General features: G+C 39.2%; 3 protein-coding genes across 7 annotated transcripts; 2 read left to right on the top strand and 1 right to left on the bottom strand.

Moving 5' to 3' along the window:
- Positions 1-2948: 2948 nt before the first annotated feature.
- Positions 2949-8785, top strand: dhrs1 (dehydrogenase/reductase (SDR family) member 1). Its single transcript, XM_028021724.1, has 9 exons — positions 2949-3103; positions 5398-5547; positions 5662-5805; positions 6401-6480; positions 6596-6728; positions 6839-6982; positions 7068-7137; positions 7559-7639; positions 7806-8785. Exons 2-9 carry the CDS (start codon positions 5404-5406, stop codon positions 7940-7942), a joined length of 933 nt encoding a protein of 310 aa, XP_027877525.1. The 5' UTR covers positions 2949-3103; positions 5398-5403; the 3' UTR covers positions 7943-8785.
- Positions 8786-9202: 417 nt separating this feature from the next.
- On the top strand, positions 9203-15644 carry homeza (homeobox and leucine zipper encoding a). 2 transcript variants are annotated; one of them, XM_028020975.1, is made up of 3 exons: positions 9203-11194; positions 11869-11961; positions 12326-15644. In XM_028020975.1, exon 3 carries the CDS (start codon positions 12326-12328, stop codon positions 14300-14302), a length of 1977 nt encoding a protein of 658 aa, XP_027876776.1. In that variant the 5' UTR covers positions 9203-11194; positions 11869-11961; the 3' UTR covers positions 14303-15644. The 2 variants fall into 2 exon arrangements, with proteins under 2 accessions (XP_027876776.1, XP_027876775.1); XM_028020974.1 differs by lacking the exon at positions 11869-11961.
- On the bottom strand, positions 15483-21497 carry LOC114146699 (RING finger protein 212B). Of its 4 annotated transcripts, none has more exons than XM_028020979.1 (14): positions 21173-21497; positions 20839-20940; positions 19355-19474; positions 19203-19255; positions 19031-19105; positions 18845-18951; positions 18604-18748; positions 18496-18524; positions 18376-18416; positions 18257-18281; positions 16401-16458; positions 16249-16300; positions 16111-16141; positions 15483-16002 (listed from the first exon to the last, which is right to left on the bottom strand). In XM_028020979.1, exons 3-14 carry the CDS (start codon positions 19452-19454, stop codon positions 15936-15938), a joined length of 783 nt encoding a protein of 260 aa, XP_027876780.1. In that variant the 5' UTR covers positions 19455-19474; positions 20839-20940; positions 21173-21497; the 3' UTR covers positions 15483-15935. The 4 variants fall into 4 exon arrangements, with proteins under 4 accessions (XP_027876780.1, XP_027876781.1, XP_027876782.1 ...); XM_028020980.1 differs by having other exon boundaries at positions 19355-19471; XM_028020981.1 differs by lacking the exon at positions 20839-20940.
- Between the last annotated feature and the right edge of the window lie 231 nt (positions 21498-21728).

Raw genomic sequence — 21728 nt, 5'->3', positions numbered from 1 at the left:
ATGTTGGCCCAAAGTACTGGCAGTAAAATAACGTGCTCTTCTGGTAAGTCCATTCGGATGGAATGAAGTTTGATCACTGAGATTACTGTAGTCAATACTGTTTACCTCAAGCAAATATTGCAGGCACATCAGCCAAAAAGTCATTATGGTCAAAGTGTGTAAAAATAGGTGCAGACAGAAAGCAGAAAACAATCGTACATTCATCGGAATGATGTACAAAAAGACATGATTGTACTGTTTATGCTGTAAAACCCGAGAGAGCCACTTTTAATATTCATTTTTAGTGTACATGGAAAGAAACCAAAGAGGAGAAAGAATAAAATAAAGGACAAGAAGAAAGCTTATCAAATCATTATTATTGGACCAATGAAACGGATTAACAAGTTAACTAGACAACCAGCAATGTTTCAACAGTCAATCTGCTTGTTTAGGTTAACTTCCACAAATTGCCTAGACAGATTGCCTCTCCATCGGAGTTGTTCACAAATCAGCAACGCGTATATTGCCACACACACAAGAAGGTATTAGAAATGTTGTGTGTACCAGAAAACTTTACAGAATTGCCCAATGACTGTCCATCCGGAGGGCAAACAAAGAGGTGCCAGGCAAATAAAAATGATGCACTGGATGAATTGGAGAGAGGAAAAAACATGTTCAAACTCAAAATAAGCTGGAAAGTGCTTTTTTTTTCTTCTTTTTTACCATGAATAAAATGGCTGACTGCATATTTAAAATGATTACATGACCCGGATTTTGCACAACACAAAAGTCACTTACAAGTCATGAAATGATATTTGGTGTCATGATAGTTTGGTTGTCGGGGTGCAGCCTTCTTAGTAAGACCTCTTGCTAAATGCAGGCAACAAGCAAAAATAAAGGCTTTGGTATTCATGAAATAGTGAAGACATGGTTTGAACCATATAGCTAGGCAAATACAAGCTCAAATAAAAAAAAAAAATCACCTCAATAAGATTATTCTGTTACTTAAAGACAAGTCAGTTTCGACCGCCTCGGTTTGCTGGTTGATTGCTTTGACAGGAAATAGACTGAACAAGTCAGGTGTCTTCAATCTAAAACACCATGGCTTCCATGTTTGTAGTGTTTCATCAAAAATAGCAACAAAGCTTCTTCAGCAATGTTTTGACTACAGATGTGGCAAATTAATGGGGTTAGGCACTAATTTTAGTGATTTTTAGTGAACACCAAACATATAGAGGGCTGATGACGTGGGCATAGGTACAAGTGAATTCATTCTTTGAAGGACACGTTTAGCGGATGACTCCTTTGAAAGCTTCAAACATACGCCAGAACTCTATAGCAAATATGGCCTATATTTGTATATCGCTGGTGAGCCTTGTGTGTAATAAGTTGTCTGGGAATGAAGCCAAGCCTTACTGAACTATGTACTACCACTGGACTGACATGAATGTTAGCTGAGACAAAAGTAACCTCAAAACAAATAGAGGAGTATATAGTAGAGTTTTGCTGTCATGCAAAGCGATGTAACTATGCCTTTTATTTCTTAAGGCTTGTCTTCGTTGTCTCAGATTCTTATGTTTTAAAGTGAACTTGATCACTGGAGCATCAACAGAAATACTGCTTATTTCTGATAAGCTTCAGACAGTTCACAAAAAATATTAAGTATTTTGTTTTTGTCTTTGTCTTGGTTGTTTGGCGAAGTCACTCCCTGAAAGACCTTTTGATCTCTCTGAGGACAAGAAGTCCACTTAAGGTCTTGACTTTTCACAACATCCCTATTTCTTCTTTGAGTCATTGGTGTGTCTCAGTCTCATTCTAATCTTTTTTCTTGTCTTTGCAGATGGTTGGGATTGCTAAGAATAAGAGTGCAAGTTCCTGAACTACCACAATAGCTATCCAAGTACACTTTTGTTTTCCTTAATCTTAGATCCTTCTGATATGTGGGCAGTTATTATAAATCAAAGGTAACTCTAAACAAATGGGTTCTTAGCCCGGATTTAAAGGAACTCAGTGTTTCAGCAGCTTTGCAGTTTTCTCAAAGCTTGTTCCTGATTTTAAAAAACCCTACTCAGCTGTACATTTCTTAGATCATTAGAGTATACTATTTTTAATAACTGTGCAATATTCTTTTTCTTACGCTGTAAATTTGCCCTTACTGTATAATCTCTTACTATTATTTTTATATTTATTTACTTTTGTGGAAATATACATATTTCTAACTTAACTTGCTGCTGTTACGCTTGAATTTCCCAGAGGGACAATAAAGGATAATCCTACTTTATTTTGATTCCATGTCTTAAGGTAAGTAATACTTTTACAAGGCACTTATAGTCTATCTTTAAAAAACTAAAAATAAAAACATATTTTTCCACCAGTCCAGTTGATCACCGGCTGTATACCAGTAAATACTTATTTTGTGATCAATTTTGTGGTTCTAATGTAATATTATTAGGCCTTACTGTTTCATAATTGACTCATCAAAAAAAATCTGAAAACAGTCAATACTACTACTACTACTACTACTACTACTACTAATACTAATAATAATAATAATAATAATATGATTAAATATAGACGGTAGGCTGTTTTTTCTAAATTAGTAACAAAAGCAAGTTCTGTAATCCTACCGCACTCTAGGATTTTCTGAAGTTGTTTAATAAACAGCGCCATCTTCTGTTGTTGTTTCGAAAGTTATATTCACTTGACATTCAAAATAATTTAATTTTTTTTGCAAGTTAACTGTGACCTGTGGTGTTCCACAGTTAGCTAAAACCACAGGTGCAAATTTACAATAAACTTTGAATGTCTGTTAAAAATGAATAAAAATATAGAAACTACACATGAAGTAAATGCGCCATTGCGCCTCTTCAATATGCTCTCGCGATACTTTCACCACGCTTTTCTCGCGATATTTACAGAAGCAGCGTATGTTTTTGTTTTTTCTCTTTTTTTTTTTTTTTTTTTTTTGGATAGCCGTACACGGAGCTGGTGACAAACTTGTGATGTCACCAAAACAGCATAGACAGTCCACAGAAAATCAACACTGCCTCTCGTTCTTCCTGGGAAAAGACTGCAACAGACAGCAGGGACTAGACAAACCAGAATCGCCGCTCTCTGCTACAAGGTAAGCCTTATTTAAAACAACTGCTTCTCTACTTTATTTTATAGAGTTAGTGTAATTTTTGGGGATGGACTGAACTAGGCTATATGTATTATTCACTTTGTCAATGTAGCGAATTAGCTCTAAAAAAATTTCCATTGTGTATGTTAAATTTTAGTGTCCTGCCCAAAGCGCCTGTCTACAAATAATATGTTATGTATTGTTCTTGAAAATAATATTCGCTTGTAATTACCGTTTATCTTCAGCAGGACTTAATAAGGATGAAAATAAGTTAGTATCACAATGAAAACTGAGAAACGTCGATGGATTTTACTAAAGGGGGAAAAAAAATAGTTACCTAAAGTTAAAAATAAATAAATAAATAAAATTCACGTAGTTGATCAACAATTAAACCGTAAGAAATTCTCACCATAAAGTTTATTAAATAGCGCAAATTTTCACCAAATGCCCTGCCACTGATTGCATACACATTTCGTCATTATTACATATACAAGCTGGCTGGTTGCTGACTAATGATGACTGGACCTAAAGTGGTTTTGTAAGACAGAACACGGTTCGACTTCCAGGGAACTTTGGACATCAAGAAGCAATAGAGCAGCGTGGCGCTTTCGCAACCGTGGCTGCCTCCACGCCTACCTCATAACCCACGGACATTAATCTAATCTCATCTAATTTATCTTAAAGGTTTTATCAGTGGTTCTACAAATATATCTGCTTGAACTGAGAGAAAAATTATATAAACTATTTACACGGTAAATAATGTACCATTGTAAGCTAGGATAAGATAAATTGTATGTGCAAACAGGTTTATTTGCATGTATTCGTGTCTGTGTGGTTGGTAATAGGGTTTTGCATTTACATAGAGAAAATATGCAAGTACTACTTTTTATTATGTGTGGTTTTCTCTTGGTGAAATGTCTGAAATAAATGTATCATCCTCATTAAAAACTACTCTACAGATAAGTGGAGTGCAGCATATTTTGAGAAACCCAAGAAGAAACTGAAATGGGTGACAGTGAACCAGGAACAATTGTGGGTGGCATCACACTAAATTTGAAAAGTTAATTTACTTTAGAAATTTAATTCCCATCATATATGTATTCAATACACTCAATGATACATCCCACAAGGTTTTTTTTCTGGCTTATTTTTATGATTGTCGCTTGCAGCTACCAAAAACTGAAGCTCATTTCATTGAAAATTAAAATCTTAAATTTTATTGAAAAAGAGATTTTTAAGACAGTAATGTCTCGTTACGGCTCTCCTAATTCTTGCCCCTCCATGGGGAAAGCTGCTGACACAAATGTCATCCAACAATCAATAAGTGTACGCCACGAAAGATCAAAGATTAGCTGGCTGATCATGGAGCATATTAGTGGAAAGTTGAGTGAAAGGAAAAGTACCATACTTGGACAAAGGAGAAACAGCCCAGTTGATCTCTGGACAACTGCGCTGTTGTCCAGAGGTCCAAAGTTCTCGTTTCATATCATATGAAGGTAAACTTTGACTTTTATTTGGAAAATTAAGGAGTGTCTGGAGGATGAGTGGAGAGGCACAGAATCCAAGCTGCTTGGGACATTATCAAAGCAGCTAGAATACCGTACTTTTGAGTGGGGTGTACGAACTGACTCATGGTTGGTACGAAACATCTTGTGATGACGTCTGTTTTATACCTCAAAGAGTTTGGCACCAAGTACCGTATTTTTCGGACTATAAGCCACTACTTTTCCCCCACGCTTTGAACCATGCGGCTTTTCTGTGGATTTTTCTTCAACTGCCAGGGAGCTCTTTAGCAGGAAGTGAATCATTGGAAGTCAAAATTGGAAATCAAAGAAGAACGTGCTAATTTTAATTTACAACAAGCCCATGCTAGCAGCAGGCACGACGGAGAAATGTTTTCAAACTCATATGATGCAGCTTTTAAGTTGAGGAGTATCGATCTGGCAGTACAGGAGGGAAATAGAGCCACTCGGCGTGAACGAAACCGTGGTTCGGCTTTGGAGACGGAGGACTGCGTCCTTAATAAATCCAGCAGATTTATTAAAACGCAGCCCTCTCCTACGCTCTGCTGGGTCCTTATGGAAAACCGAGAGCAGCGGAGATACCAGCCCGGTGCTGCTTATATATGTATGTTTCCAGTTTCTTTTTTTTTAAAAACAATTCTAGGTGCGGCTTATAGTGTGATGCGCTCTATAGTTCGGAAAATACGGTAATCAAAATGGCAAATGTCCAAATGTGGTATTTGTCAGAAAAGGTTGGAGAACCATTGGCTTATGTTGCAAATGTACCTCCTGCAGGCCAAGATGTCCCTTTCCGGCTGGGTGTGTGTAGTTACTGGTGCCTCCAGGGGCATCGGCAGGGGAATAGCGCTCCAGCTGTCTGAGGCCGGAGCTACTGTTTACATCACAGGACGGCAAGAGAAGACCCTCAAACAAACTGCTGCTGAGGTGAACTTTAAAAATGTCTTTTTCTTAAATGAAATCAGATTACTTTGCAAGCCAAGCTTTTGCACAATGCTTGTCGGTATGTTGTATTTTTCTGACCCCTTAATTATAATGTAGGTTACTGAGAGAGGTGGGAAGGGTGTTCCAGTGATCTGTGATTCTACAAAAGCGGAAGACATCCAGGCACTTTTTGAACGGATCAAACAAGAGCAGGATGGCAGACTGGACATCTTGGTGAACAATGCCTACGCTGGCGTTCCGGTATGTATCAATTAAACACTCATGAAACAGTTCTTAGCATTAGTAAGCCAAGAGAGGTTGTATATAATTTCATGTGATGGCTTTGTCGAGATAACGAGTTAATTTTCCGATGTTTTTGTTTGAGATCTCCAGATGATGGGTGTGTGTTAAACCTGATTCTATCCTCCAAATGCATGCCACAACAGCGGGAGTATATAAGTGTCATGTCTTGTGTGTGTTATTCTGAATAATTCTGTGAATAAGTGATAGGTAAACCTTTCACCGGTGGAATGCATTTGAAGGATGGACTCGAGCTTAACACGCACACCAATCATGTCATGATCACGAGAAAACCATCAAAAAAATTAACTTGTGATATTGAGAAAATCATTGGAATAACTCGTTATCTCGATAAAACTGTTGGAAAATTAACTTGTGACCATCTGGAAAAAGTATATGCGGGAAATGTCCCCTCAAAGCTTCCATATTAAATACAGATTTAAAATAGTAAAAGTTATTTTGGTGGGCCTTTTTTTTAGGAAAAATGAGAAGTAAAAATTAATGAAAGGAAGTAAAGATTCGAACATTGTGTGTTGACTTTAAATTGTCATTCCAGGATATTTTTAACAATATGGGTAAGAAGTTCTGGGAAACCGATCCATCTGTTTGGGATAATATCAACAACACAGGCCTGAGGTACTGTTAGCTTTCAAACACACTAAATCATATTGTCCCACAGTCTCATCTTGCCTATTTCCTTCTGATCAGCTATAACTTCAGTAGTTATTGTTATTTTTGTTGTGTTTTTTAGGGGGCACTACTTTTTCTCAGTTTATGGATCTCGCTTGATGGTGAACCAAGGTCATGGGTTTATAGTGACCATTTCTTCTATTGGCGGACTGCATTACCTCTTCAATGTAGCGTATGGGGTTGGAAAAGCTGCTGTAAGTTCTTCCACTTGATTCAATTTGGCATCCAGTTTGATATCAAAATGCAGCTTGTCTTATATCTCATTGCTGTCATAAAAACCTGTTTTTGTTTTGTGTTTTTCCAGTGTGACAGGCTGGCAGCTGACATGGCGGTTGAGCTGAAAAGCAGAGGAGTGACCTCCATCAGTCTGTGGCCGGGACCGGTACAAACAGAGCTTGTAAATCAGTTTATAATACAGAAAGATGAACCTCAGGGTTTGAATCCCAAGGTAGGCTACCATTAGAGAGCAAGTCTGTTTGCATAAATGGTCAATTTCAAATTCTCTCTTAACCTTTGACTTTGATTTTCCTCAGTATAAAGATGTGTTCGCCAATGGGGAAACTACAGAACTAAGTGGGAAGTGCATCGTCAGCCTGGCTAATGGTAAGTCTTCATTAAAGATCTCAAAAATGTATAGACGTAACTGTTTATTAATCAGTAAATGTGATTGAGAACTTTGCTTGATAGAGAGTGCAAATATCACCATGTCAGGGCGTGTGATGCTGATCGTCTTCTATCAAAAAGACTGAATGAGGCAATTAAATCAGAAACTGTTTTAACAAAGTACTAATTTAGTATTTACACTTATGTTACCATGTTACTCCCCTTGTTTCATATTCCCCCAGATTTGGTTATTTCGCATTGAATTGTACAGGACATAAGTTACATTGAAGGTGGAAGAAAATGATTGATCATAATCAAATTTTTAAGTCTCAAAATCTGTGTGTACACTCTTAAGAGCCACTGTAAATTAACATCTTACACAGATGCATTTTTTAAAGCTACTTTTGTTTTTGTCTGATAGATAAAAATCTGATGTCCCTGACTGGGAAGGTGCTCATGACGTGTGACCTGGCCAGGCGATATGGCATTAAAGATATTGATGGTAATGTAGTTTATCTTACTATTAACAGTCATATAATCATACAACAATAACCACCTGCCTAGTGGTCATGTTACTTATTTCATCCCCAGCAGGGTGTACTGTTAGTCAACAGAGTGGTGCAATAGTTCAAAGGAAAATATGTCGTCTTTTTTTTTTTTTTCTTCAGGGCGGGATGTAACAGATTTTACGTCCCTAAAATTCCTCCTGACCCAGGTCCCGTACCTGTCCTGGCTTTCAGCAGTCGTCCCCTCATTTCTTCGCCTGCCTCGCTTTGTGATCACGCTGGCTACCAGACGCTTATGAAGGGTTCCCTCATCACTCCCCACAATGCCATACTGCACAGTTTCAAGATCTGTGCTTAACGACTCCATGAATGACAAAAATGTTCCTTTTTTTTTTTTTTTGGAAAGAAGTAGTCTTGATTCAATCAAATCACAAATAAGGATAGCATTTAATGTTGCAGATGTGCTGAAGTTGTATCAATGAAGGTCCGCATGAAGTAAGCTTAACAGTAGCACTAATGTCAGCCAAAGGTGAACCCTCCCAATGTGATTGTAACAACACTAATTGCGCAGTTTAAAGAAGTCATTTTGAACTAACCACTGAATGTATTTCATTACGATTGTATGGAAGAAAAAGAAAATAGGAACTGGGGTTCCTCTGGGTTGCCAGCTCCTTCTACCTGAAGATGTTTGAAAGATAAAAATGTCAAGTTTAACCCAATCAGCTGAAAAGAAGTGTGATTTTACATTGAATGTAGAGTTTTAGTGTTATGTTTAGCCTGCACTCGTACTTAATTTCTGCTTTTAATGTTCTTTTTTTTTTTCTTGGATGTGCAGGCAGTCATTGTTTGTGCTTGATGTGCTGTTTTGTTTGGCAGGATCTTCATTCGTGTAATGAGCCTTATTTTTCCCTGAGGGGACATTGAGGTGGATGTACGGCTGTAGATAAGCCAGAAGGAACAGCATCGCCCCTTATCGGTGAAGGAGTGTCATCTCATGTCCTTTATGTCTTACAGGGTTAAAAATAGGACTACAATAAGAAACCAGTTGACATTCTGAAATTTCAGCTTGTTTTCTACCTGCCTAAACAGCTAATGTATTTCTCCAACTAAAATACAATTCAACAAAAGATTTTTTTTATCTCTTGCTGTTTATTTGTCCTACTCATTTCTGAAACAATATATAGAGATCATAAAGTGTAGGCCCGATTTTTCTTTTTTTTTACTACTACGTAAAGCAGCCAGTTGAAGATATAACCAGTGATGGCATAGTTACTTTGAAAAAGGATTGCTGATCACTCCTTGAAAAAGTAACTTAGATTACTAATTACTTGATTTGGAAAGTAACGCAAGTTACATTTAAAGTAACGTTTTTAGTTACTTTCAGCAGCTGCTAACAACAACGCTCTGCCACCTGTGAAAATTACATTGAGCTTTGCCAAAACTTCATTGCAAGTTATTTTATAAAGGTAACATCAACAATGTGTCTCTACTTATAAGGTTGAACTGAAGGGGAGATTGTTTAATGGCTACAACAGTACAAAAAAAAACTTTAGTAATTTGTGCGTGTTTGTGTGTGTTCCACTGTTCTCCACTAAACTCTTAAGTAGGATTTTAGAGTCCCCCCCTCTCTGCCCCAGCGTCCAGGTTCTGCGTTACGGCCCTGTGTTTGCTGTCAGAGCGCAGCGCACAGAGCTCCTTCTGCGGCTCCACAACTCAGATGGCTGCTGCACAGATTTGTGACATTCATCTTAATATTAATAATTATAATGGCATTTAGTTGCGCAGCTTTACGTACTCGTTCATTCGCGGTTGTTTTCACGTTTATTGCGAGGTTCATATTAGTCTCAATGTTTGCGGTTTGTTGTAGCGCAACGCGAAGCTCGACGTCATTCACAGCAAATATATTAACTTGACATTAACAAAAACACAGCAGGATGGATCATCTGGGAAACGATGGACAGGGAGAGTCTGACTAAAACTAATTGGAGGTCAGACAAGTTCTGGGGTTTATGTCTGCTTATTTCCAAGCCCAAAAACCGCAGCCCGCGACTCATTACATTTGCTAGAGACTTTTAAAAAAACGAGCCCAAAGCCGTTTATAATAATCGGACTTGGCGACCGAAACTCAAAATAGTTCCCGTTTTTCCAGCAACAAAATGCCCAGCTCCCTCCATTGTTTACAATTCTGTCGCTGCTGATACTGTCGCATAGAAACGGCGGTCGCTCCCCAAGACGCACAAAGGCAATAAAGTTACAAAAGAAAATAGTAACGCAAAGTGGTTTCGATAAGTAACTGTAGTCTGACTACTGGATTTGAAATAGTAACGCGTTAGATTACTTGTTACTGAAAATAGTGGTCCGTTACTAAGTAACGTGTTACTGACATCACTGGATATAACATATGCAGGATGGGAGACTGCATTAATTACTGTTTGGTAATCAAACATTCAAGTGACGTTTGATTGCTATTGTCTGTTAAAACATTTCTCCCTCTAGACAGATATTTCTTAATATATCTGTGTAGGTGTTTAATCTGTTTTTCTTTGTAGTAAAAGAAACTGTTTCAATGTGTTATATGAATTGTAAAAAAAAAAAGAAGTATAGGTCTGTTGTGGGAATTTAGTGAAATCCTGATTTAACAATTTGGGGAGAGTATAACTTCACATAGGATCAGGTTTGTTTTTTTCCCCTTTAATAGATAAAATAATCTAAAGTAAACTGACTGCAGGGTTCACGAATGTTTTCTCAGTCTTATATTTTTTAATCTCAATCATGTAACAAAAATGTTGATATTACATTTATGTGTATTTATATTTCTACATTCATATGTGTTTGTCCTATGGCAAATACTTGTGTTTGTGACTGTTCAAGACTGATTCAACCACCAGAGGACTTCCCCAATACAGTACAAAACTGGCTCAAAAAGAACCGTTCAGTTTAAAAGATGATTCTCAGCGTCATCCCGTCTCTCTGATGCCACCATAGGTTGCAGCGGGGTAGTTGGTATTGGATCTCCGGAGCGGATTCATTATACTGGCCCGTTCTCCCTCCAATCCACGGCCTGCTCGCCCAGACTGGCACACCCACCCAGCCGTCAGCGAGGGGAGAGTCATGTGGGCCTTCCGGGCTTCCTGGTCCTCAGCTCCGCCTCGCGTTGGTTTGGCCGGACAGGGGGAAACACTTCACAGTTAAAGAACAAAAGCAGCAACGGACCGACCGAGGGGGAGGAACAAACGGCGACTCACATTCAGCCTTTTAATCTCCCGAGTTGGATATTTGTGTCCCTGACCGAGAATTAACCAGCGATTGAACTCCTGCGGCTGGGGACAAACTTGGTTGCGTCGTATCTTTGAATCCTGACTGTAATCCGTCGAGGTGCTTGGTAAAAAATAAGACAAGGGTCAGCCAAATAGATGGACGGTATTGTTTCCTCGCTCGGTGCCTCCAACTTCGATCATATATACCCTAGTAGTGTGGAGTAGGCTCGGGTTTTCTGGTTTACGTGTCACCAGAACGGACCCTGGGGATAAAGGGGTATTTCGGCAATTTCGGTAAGTTTATTTTTATGTTTCACTGAAGCGTGTCTGACGACGAAGTGCGCCTGTGCAGTGTGAAGCGTTTTAGTTAGTACGCCACAAAGAGGGGGGGGGGGCAGACTGGACCGCTATTGTTGCTGGCATGGTGGTCAACTTTCACAGCTTTTTATCGAACCCAATTACACAAAGCGTGAATAAACTATCTTCGCGTGTTGCGGGAAAGTGTCGAAACTGAGGAGAGAGCCCATGTTCTCACCCTCTGGGATTTAACTGTGTCACCAATGACTAACACGATGGTTTGTGACCTAATGTTTGTCCCACTCAAAAACATTTCAGCCCAGTTCCCAGCTACTTAAGGTCAGCCATGGCGTTACCTAACTAAATGCGCAATACTCTTATTTGTTCCGAATAAATAACCCCTGGAATAAAATTAAAAGTTAAGAGAAGTAGTTCACATCAACTTTTAGCCACCAGATTTATGTGTTTGCCGAATCAAAAGTGGTGCAAGGACTTAAAATGCTATTTAAACCTTTATTTACATAGCTCTTCTTAACAGTCACCCTAGTATGGCATAACACCTGTTGCTGGATTAGAAAATATACATGCATACTTATTTTTTTTATTTACATTTTTGGATCGCACTAGTTTCAGCATAGACATGAGTCTGACGAATCCTCCTCCTACTGCAGGTTTCTGTTGCCATATCCTTTCCTGTGAAGAGGCCTCTCTCATCTCTCAGGACTGAGAAACTTGGAAGTGAAACAAAAGCCTGACCAGCTAGGGTGAGCAAGCAGACAGTGATGGATTCCTTGTAGATTTTCATTCCCTGTGCTCCCACCCCTTAAGCACCAATCCCCCCTCAGCTCACGCAAAACAAAAGTCATTCACCACGCTTTGGGGGGAGGGGAGAGTGCGCCTTGACACAGTATACGACTAGTTTCGTAGAGAGTTTGGAATAAGCAGGGGAACAGGCAGAGGGGTGTATTTGTCCGCTAATTAACTTTGAGAATGAAATCAGAACAGAAAGTTTATTTTCTTGAACAGATTGTCCTTCTCTGCATTGTGATCTTATCTTTGAAGTGACAGTTTGTAAGAAGAGGTGAACAAAAAAAAAATTTTTTTATCATTGTTTGTTTTCCCTTCTAGATGGCGGAACATATTTTGATAGCCGACATGGCGTCGTATACCGAACGTAACGGCAGAGACAGACGACTTGTGGACCTAGATGAGCCTTTTGAAGTGGATATGACGGAGCCAGAGCGTGAAGAAAAGGCAGAGACCAAACGCTCTTCCAAGAAATTGCGGCACTCCCCCAGCTCAGCAGAAAGCAGTGCCAGTGGCGTGGCTAGTTTCACCACCAACCATAACTCTGTAGTGTGCCTGCCTCTGGTCTCAGAGGGGCTCAAACTGGTATGGACCCAGTCCAATCAGACCCGAGAATTGGACTCAATCCCAGAACTTGTCAATGCCTTTAACTTGTTTCCATACCCATCGTCCAAAGAGGTTAGCACACTGGCTCGGGTCTGTGTGTTGCCACTGGACAAAGTTAAGGTGTGGTTCATGGTGCAGAGGATTAAATATGGCATCAGCTGGTCTTCTGAAGAGATAGAGGAGACAAGGAGGAAGTTGGCTGTGCCTGAGCTTTGTGAGGACTCCGCTGAAACAAACGGAGCCAATTTAAAAACCAAGAGCAAAAACTTGGACGAAGAAAAGGACAGCGATGAGGAAGAGTGTGATCTCATTGGTTTTGTACCTGAAACAAAGATGGCAAAGTGTGAGTCTCCAGATTCACATAAATCTACTCCTCCATGTTTTAGGTCCAGTCTCCCACCTCCTCAGGATTCATATTTCTACCGCTCACCAGCAGACACTCCAGCGACCACAACAGCTGATGCCTCCCCTGACCTCTCAGAGTCCTCTTCGCAACAGTACCGGCACGGGCGCTACAAAAAGTCAAAAGCTCAACTCGCTGCCCTGCGCAAAAGCTTCCTAAGAGAGAACTGGCCTGCAGAGCCTGAGCTCAAGCGTTTGCAGGAAGAAACGGGTCTGAGCCGCAATGACATTCGCAAATGGTTCAGTGACAGTCGTTATCAGCTAAGAGTGGGTCGTGGAAGCCTGGCAGCAGCCCAGACCTTTTCTCACCAGGCTTCTGTTGGGAGTAAACATGAACCACAATCTCAAACTCAGCCTCTTTCACTTACTAACCAAAAATCTCGTCAAGTAAACGGGGTGAAAAGCCATGAGGGAAGCCGGAATAACGGGATCAAAAATTCACATTTCTTTCAGACTTTTCTGTCAAACAGTCTAGAAGCATTTGGGGAAAAGCTCCAAGAGCCACAAGCAAATGACGTTATAGAAGAACTTTCTGGAGATACTTTCAAAGAGGAGCAAGAAACTGAAGAAGAGCCGCTACAGTTGACCAAGACCTGCAAGATTGAGCCAGAAGTTGTAGAGTTAAAGTCTTCTCCTTGCTCTTCCCCCTCTCGCACTCCACCGCCTACCGCCTCCCCCACCAAAACATATTCACACAGAATCCGTGCATCAAAGAAGTCGGTGCATTCAACTAAAGCCAGTCCTTCACAGACAACCACATGCTTGTCAGGCGCTTCCACGTCCACATCCCCTGCACTCACTCCTGCAGGACGTCCTCGAAAGACCAAGGAGCAGTTGGATGTGTTAAAGCAGCACTTTTTGAAGTGCCAGTGGCCCACAAGTGAGGAATACACTGAACTCGTCAAATTCACAGGTTTACCCAGGGCGGATGTTATTCAGTGGTTTGGCGACACTCGCTACGCCGTCAAAAATGGCCAGTTGCGCTGGGTGAAAGGCGTCCGCGAGCAGTTCTTGGCAGAACTTGCTGCCCAGCAAAGCGGCAGCGGCCTGTCGAACGGCACTGGAACATCAACTCGTGGCGGGGGAGGGCGCAAACGAAAACTAAGCAGAGCAAGTACAGATTCTCCCGATATCCAGCCACTGGTATCATATTACCTTACGACAGGCACACTAAATGAAAAAGACCTTGATCTACTATGCAAGAAATCAAGAATGAGCTACCAGCAAGTGCGAGACTGGTTTGCGGCTCAAGAAGTTGGGGAAACTGATGAAGAAATTGTTGTGGCTTAGGACCTTTTTCTAAAAAAAAAAAAAAAAACAAACAAAAAAACTCATCTGCCCACCCCCTCACACACACCCACACATCTTTAACACAACAGATGTGATTATTGCTGTGGTTCATGTTGCTTTAATTAAGGCAGGTTTGTAAAATCCAGTCTTCCCTAAACAAGCCCAAAGTGTGGTTTGTGTATTTTTTTTATATAGATATGCTGCATTTCCTGTTTATTCTAATATATTTAGATCTGAATTATATTTCTACTGGCTCAGTTGCTGTAAATAGAACAGTAACCTCTACACTGGGTTGCTATATTTTTGACCTCCTTTTCGTTTAGATATCACTACAGTTGTTTTTTTTCTAATGTATTCTATTTGTAGCAGTATAACATAATCAGGTAACTAGCTGTAGAGCCAGAAAAAAAACGGCTACACTGACAAACTATTGACTGATCATTCCTTTCTAGCCATTATATTGTATTCATGAAAAGCACACTGGACTTGCTCCTTATAATATAACATCTTGCACTTTGGTTTTCCAACCTGCTGCCCCGATGCTAATAATATACTAGTATTTCACAATCTATACTCCTGATTAGTGTCATTATTTTTACTCCTTGCTGTAGAACTTGTTTTAAAACAACAGCACGGTACATCTCATATGTGTAATGCATTTCCGAAACATTTCCTAAATTGCTCCTCACTCTGTGGAGGTGTTTTACTTACCATTTGAATGCCTTGTCATTTGCATTCTGCAGCATGTTTCGAACAGTAAAGGTTGAACCGGGTTGCAGGAATTACATCGTTGCATAGATTGCAGAATTGCTACATTTCTAGACGATGAGTTAGTTAGCATTTCATAGGCATAGGGTGTCATTTTATAGTTTAAAATGTGGGCAGAAGGTGGGTTTTGAAGTAGAAGCGAAAATGAACCAAAATCCAAAGACTGGTAACATTTCACACAGAGTGACAGAACAATATAATCGGGGTCATACGTTCACAATATTTAAGTACTTCTTGTTGACTTTAGAAATTGATGTCGGCTTTAAATGGAGTTCAGCTCTTTGCAAACTTCGTCCAAAGGTCAAACAGCCAGAAACTCGACAAAGTGGCATGTATGACTAAAGTTTTTCCTCCTGTTGCTCATGAAAAGGTAACGCAACTGTCATGCTGTTGATGTAAATCTGTACATGTAAAGTCTTCAAGTTTATGTTATTGTATTTTTTTTCCTGTTTTAAAAAGAGAAAATCTCATTTGCACAATTGTGTCACTGGAAAATAGCTAAGTGTTTTTGCCATTATAATCAAGTGTACAAAGATTTGTTTGTGTGTGTTATGAATACAGACACCTGTGACGACTTCCTGCTGTGTAAATTTTGTTCTGAAATTGTCCTATAAAAACGACTTTTACTAATAATTAGTTATAACGCGCATTTCAAGGAAAGTAGACTTAAAAATCAAGCCAAAGTTTACATAGAGGTTTTAATCCAGGTGAACAATACGGCAAGGTGTTTCAACATTGGGGAATACCCCTTCCTTTACAAAGACTTAAGGTTGTAAAATGCTAATGTTGTTCAGGCTCACGTAAATAAATCAACTAGTGGGTGTCATGCACATCAAAGGCATTCCCAGCAAGAGCAGTGAGTTATTCACTGTCTGGGTGAGTGAAGTGAGATTCCATTCATAAATGGGAACTGGAAACCAGGAGTCTGGGTTCTGGGAAGGACACAAATGAACTGACTCATTTCTACGGCAGAGAAATTCTTACCCATCATCACTTGTGACATGAGGCTGCAAGGCCAAAAGATCCCTGGAAGTCGTTACCTTGTAGGAGTGCCAAAAGATGGTGACGTTCCTTAACGGGAAAAGATGGACAAATTGTATAACTCCGTTTCAAATCGACGTTTGTATGATCGACGTTGAATTGAGTCGCCGACAAATTTGATTTTCAGTCACACTCACTGAATTCGTGAAGAGAGCTGTGGCTGGAGATGGAAGCAATGGATCCAGGAGTCTGATTAAGAGGTAGTAGAATCGAACCCTTTTTATATTTTATGCAACAAAGATGAAAAATGTTCAAGTGTTTGTGAACTTGGGAATAAATCCACACTTACAGTGAGAGAAATGCCTCTATCCCTGGTCCACCTCTGAGACTCTCCGGAGCCGACATGACTGAGGCAAGATGCATTTTAAAGTGTTTTACAACTGCATGTCAGGAAATCCGAACATCATTGAAAAGTTATTTAATTTCGTTGCATTAAATAAAAACAGGAAAATCATAACATATGTGACATACAGTGACAAATTCCAATTGGTTTTTTTTTTTTGCAAATGATTACGACTTGCAGCTAATGAAATCTCCAAAAATCGATTTTTCAGACAATTTGAATATTGCGGAGGCTTGTAAAAATAGATTTCCTAAAAGAAAGTGGACAGACTGATGATTGCTAAACCACGTGATGGTGAAGGCCACAACATAATATCCCTATGTAAAATAGCCTTCATTGGTCCTTTACATAGTATTGACCTTCAGCAAACTATAATCAAAATTAACTAGTAACTATTGAAATTAAATTCAAAAATACTTTAATAACCCCAAAGGGAATGGATTGAATTACTAAAATAAATGGCAGTCTAATTTATTGCTATGAGTTTGTATAAAACTGAGGGAAAAGTTACATCTCAAATTTTTTTTAGTAATATGTAAAATAGTTCAATATTTTTTTGTCATTTTAGAAAGTAAAACTGTTGTATGTCTTTATTACACATAGAATGAAATATTTCAAATCGTCATTTTCATGCCCCTCTTACATATGACGAAAACTCAAAAAATTCAGTTTCTTATAAAATTATATTACATTGTGAAATGTCAGGCTTGTGAAAAGTATGTTTGCAATTAATACTTAGTTGGGTCTCCTTTTCAATTAAAACTTTCTGCTGTTTTTCCATCAGTGCAATTTTGTGTATTTTCATGTCAGTGGATATCTTTTTTGTAAGTCTTCATCTTGATAGATTCCCAAATTTCTTTTGTATTGAATAAGAAATATAAAACACAGACTCTTTTTCTCCTTGGCCTACATAAGATGCTTGCAGACCATTTGTAGGATTCATTAATGTATAGCGGCTCTTGATGTTCTGACTCCAGCTGTAGTCCACTTCTTCCCCAAATTCTTGAATGGATTTTTCCTGATAAATCCTCCCACGGCTTCGGTTCTCCATGTTGGTGGTGCCCCTTTTCCTACCACAATTTCTCCTTCCACTCAACCTTCTAAGAATATGTTGGAATGCAGTTCTCTTGTCACACAGATTGAGAGACAATTTAAAATCTCAGGAAGCCTTTGCAGATGTTTTGTGTTAATTAGTTGATTCGGGTGTAACACCATGAGTTTCCAATATTAGATTTTTCACAATACTTAAAATTTTCGGAGACACTGAATTTCAGGTTTTCATAATATTTGAGCCATAATCATCAAAATGACAAGAATTAAAGGCTTGACTATATTTTTGTACATTTACGTTTTTATTATTTTGGTTATTTTGGTTACCTAGTAACAACCTGTTGAGTAACTTGTATAGCAGCAGTTTAAGGTTTTCCCACCGTGCCTCATAACTGCATAAAAATAAAAAACAGCAGGGAGGGAAAAGAGAAAAAAAAAGTACAACAACTCAAGAGGGAATTGTGGATAAAACAGGAGTGGTCATGCCGCCAGTTTGGTAGTGTTCTGGATATTTAAAACAAAAAAGCTAATCAATATTTGGCCATAATCACTGATATAAAACTCTTACATCACGAAACAATTTTCATTCATATTGTCCCGCCCTAATTCTGCGTAATAAAATCTATAGAAAACAAGATTTCCACTTTCTGAAATCAGAGATGAAACATATTGGCATTTTTCATCATATTCTAATTTTTATAGATGCATCTGTACAATAAGCAATTATGAGATTTAAAAAAAAAAAAACCTACCTCGCTGCTCTTGATCGAGGAGTAACTGTTAAAAACAGACATCACACCATTTCAATCGTTAAAGCTCCGAAACTGACACCAACCCTAAACAGGTTCTGAGCTTCAGTCACTGGGTTTACCTGGTGAGGTAACGCCAACTGGGAGCGAAACCCTCTGAGCGCTGCGGTTCGGAAAACGTCACAGAGTGATTTGACTTCTAACAACTCAGTTTGTGATCATAGATGCAAAGAGATGCTTACCCAGTAGTTTGGAATTGTCCGGGAGAAACCTGTGGCACAAAGAAGAAAAAAGTGAAGCGTGTTTAAAAATTCAACATGGGGAAAGGACAAATTTTTTTTAACACTTGCCCTCCTTTGAGAGAGTGGCTTTTTCAGTTCGGCAGTTTCTCTTTGCAGCTCCAACAGCTGCTTCTTCATCTCTCCGTTCTCTCTTCTCAGCTCTGACAGCTGCTTCTTCAGCTCACCGTTCTCTCTTCTCAGCTCTGACAGTTGTCTTGTGATAAGAGCAGCAGCAGGAAATAAGAGTCACAGTCTCAACTTTTACTTTATTTGATTTTGCACAGTTGCTATGTAGCAACGTGAGAATCACCTGTAACCCTGCTCAGAAACCTCTTCCAGACGCCTCTCCAGTTCACTGGATTTGTTCTTAAAGTGAACCGTGACTCTCTCCTTCTGCTTCTGCTGGAAAATGGCAATCTGTGGAGTGTGAAAACTCCCTCAGTGACCGATGAAAGCGTCTCCATGACGTCAGACAGGATGCACAAATAGGACAGACCTGCGCTATGTTTTCCATCCTCGCCTGGATGAGCTTTCCAGGGTCCATGAAAAACACCTTTTCCTGTGGCTTCATCTGAAATGAAAAAAAAGAAAAAAAGAAACATCTTCCATTGTGAGTTGAGATGATGCCCAATCATAACCTGCAATGAACCTATGTCAAACTCACCAACCTGATCGGTGATGGGCAGATAACTGCAGGCCACCCCACATGTACTGCACTGCTCTGATGGATTTAACAAACACAGCAGACATCAAAAACAATGAAGTCAATCCGTTGAAAGCTGTGTTGGACGAAAGCGACCTCAATTAGCAAAATCCTCACTTGATTTAACGCAAGCTTCGCAGGAGATGTGGCCACAGCTCGACACAGCGAACTTCGACCCGCTTTTCTTGAAGCACTGGTTGCAGTGGAACCAGTCCATCTTTGGACTTCTACCGTCTCCTAAATCAAGAACAGATACTGTCGCCAGGCGAAACTCGTTCACGTTTTGTGACGTTGAAACCACAAACTTCGATAATTCTATTGGGTTTAGTGGAACAGATTAACACAACATAGTGCATAACAATAAGTAAAGAGAAGGTTGTAGATGACTTTCTCTACTTTATTTAAAAGTGTTGTGTTTTGTTGAACTACATTTTTCTGCAACCAGAATTGCAAAACTGTCTTAGAAGGTCTCTGCGAGCTTCACACATCTACAGACACAACCCTTTTTCCCACCATTCTTAGTTCAAGCTCAGTCAGCCTGGATGGAGGGTGTATTATTAAGCACTACTTTGCATGGGTATTTCACATAAGATCCAGAGAAAATATATTAAAGATTTTGGTTGTAGTGGCAAAATGTGTAAAGCTTCAAGGGGTAACAACAATGTGCCGTCCAAGAGTCCCACATTAAACTCTTTATCAGTTAAATCTACTGTGTCTATGTGTTGTCAAGAGATTCAACATTTTATCCAAAAAAAAAAAGACCTAAAAATTGATTAAATAATAAAAATCCTGTTCCAATAAGCAGGTAGCAACAAAAATTGGAATATAGGCTTCTGTAACATTTTCAATCGTGGACAATTGGGGGTAGGATTTAATAAGCTTAGGCTTCTTCCTACCAGATATGAAAGTTTGGGGGTATTTTATGTTTGATTATCAAAGGGTTTTTTGTTCTTGTTTTTTTATTAATTTTTTTTTCCCCACACATTTTACTGGTTTGAAATAAAGGTTATCAGGTTGTCGCCATGCTGAAATATTTCCTAAATAAGTGAACCAGCTTCAAGCAGCTGTTATACACACATTTTATTTTTCTAGGCCACAAAATCTAACCAAACAAGTCTCTGAAGCAAAACATCCCAACTAATTAAAATCGATTAAAAAAAATTAAGAATCTGTAAAATCCTAAGGGTTTAATAATACCTTCTAAGATGACTTTTCTTTTTATAAAAAATGAATCCCCCCCAACTCCAGTACTATGGTATTTTTTAATCAAACACCATAGTACTTTATATGTTTACAAAGAAAACTTGAGACATTTTTAAATTTGTAGATTTTTTTCTGAACTTAATCAGTATGTAGCTGTTTAAAAAGGATGACAACATTACAATGACATAACAGGAGCTACTGACTCCTATGCACAAGTCATTTGTGTGAGGGATGATTGCAAACGGAAATATATTTTTCTTGTGAATGCATTTGCAGAAATTATTCTCTTTGTAAATGACAAACTTTTTGAAAGAGCGGATTGCTTGGGAAAAACTAACTCAACAAAGCCGAGAACTTATGATCTGTGTGTTTACATGAAAAGTCTTGCTGCAATTTACCGGGATTACAAAAACGGAGCTTCTGTGGGATGGGTACCAAATCTGGCTGCAACCCAGCGGTCCACGGTCTCCTACATCCGGCCCTGGCTATCCTACATTAAACTTTTTAAAAAAAATAAGCAGCAGTTAAGGCTGAGTCATTTATACAAACTGTTACTGGATCAAAATCAAGTTCAGATCAGTTATGTTTCCAACGTTGCCATAAGGTTCCTCATCCTGAGGACGTATAGCTAGCAAGCTAGTTAGCTTAAATATCTGGCAGCTTATTAGCGGTGGAAGCTGAACTGTGAGCGCATAAACAGCAGCTCGTTAAAATAAAGTCCGTCCACCTTACCTTTTGTCCAGGAAAAACCTGCGTCCGTACATTAAGCTTCCCGATATTTAATTTTAAGAATCCAGTCCAGTGACGTAGAGGGAGCGAGCTCAAATCGGGGAACTTCCGGTGCCGTCAGCTGCTACAGTTTAGTAAAGGCAGTTTCTCTTTTCTGTGGCAGATTGAATAAGTTAATTTAGAACAAATAAGTTGCATCTTTTGCGTCATCCGACTGATTCTGTGGCAAATGCCACGGCTTTTGTGGCGTATAAAAATCTGCCGCCGGAAGTGCCACAATTTGAGTTTGGACCTGCGGGAGACCTAAGGTACCAAATTCCTAATTTACAGGATCCGAGGATAAATTAAGATTTGTCCTTAAACTGTTCATATTAATGTACATTTTTCCATCCAAAGATTTGTAATGGACAAGCATGAAATCTGGTGTGTATACAACTCCTGTGCATCCTTTGCCAATAAGTTGGAACGTGGGCTAAATGTCCAAGATATGGTGTGCATTCAGCTTAAAGTGAAAATGCTCAATTTATTGCATCAATGTATAGTTACCACACATCTTAGA

The sequence above is a fragment of the Xiphophorus couchianus genome, chromosome 6 (assembly GCF_001444195.1).
Source record: "Xiphophorus couchianus chromosome 6, X_couchianus-1.0, whole genome shotgun sequence".
Classification (NCBI taxonomy): domain Eukaryota; kingdom Metazoa; phylum Chordata; class Actinopteri; order Cyprinodontiformes; family Poeciliidae; genus Xiphophorus; species Xiphophorus couchianus.
The sequence above is the reverse complement of the archived record's forward strand: the minus strand, read 5'-3'. Positions and strand labels throughout refer to the sequence as shown.

Bases quoted from the DNA above. Each gene is read 5' to 3' on its own strand.
- dhrs1 (XM_028021724.1), top strand. From the start codon at position 5,404: ATGTCCCTTTCCGGCTGGGTGTGTGTAGTTACTGGTGCCTCCAGGGGC. The intron at 5,806-6,400 runs GTATGTATCAAT...TTGTCATTCCAG, and splicing joins ATGCCTACGCTGGCGTTCCG to GATATTTTTAACAATATGGG. The intron at 6,481-6,595 runs GTACTGTTAGCT...TGTGTTTTTTAG, and splicing joins ATCAACAACACAGGCCTGAG to GGGGCACTACTTTTTCTCAG.
- homeza (XM_028020974.1), top strand. From the start codon at position 12,326: ATGGCGGAACATATTTTGATAGCCGACATGGCGTCGTATACCGAACGT.
- LOC114146699 (XM_028020979.1), bottom strand. From the start codon at position 19,454: ATGGACTGGTTCCACTGCAACCAGTGCTTCAAGAAAAGCGGGTCGAAG. The intron at 18,282-18,375 runs GTAAACCCAGTG...TGTTTTTAACAG, and splicing joins AGTTGGCGTTACCTCACCAG to TTACTCCTCGATCAAGAGCA. The intron at 16,459-18,256 runs GTAGGTTTTTTT...ATCTTGCCTCAG, and splicing joins CCTCGATCAAGAGCAGCGAG to TCATGTCGGCTCCGGAGAGT.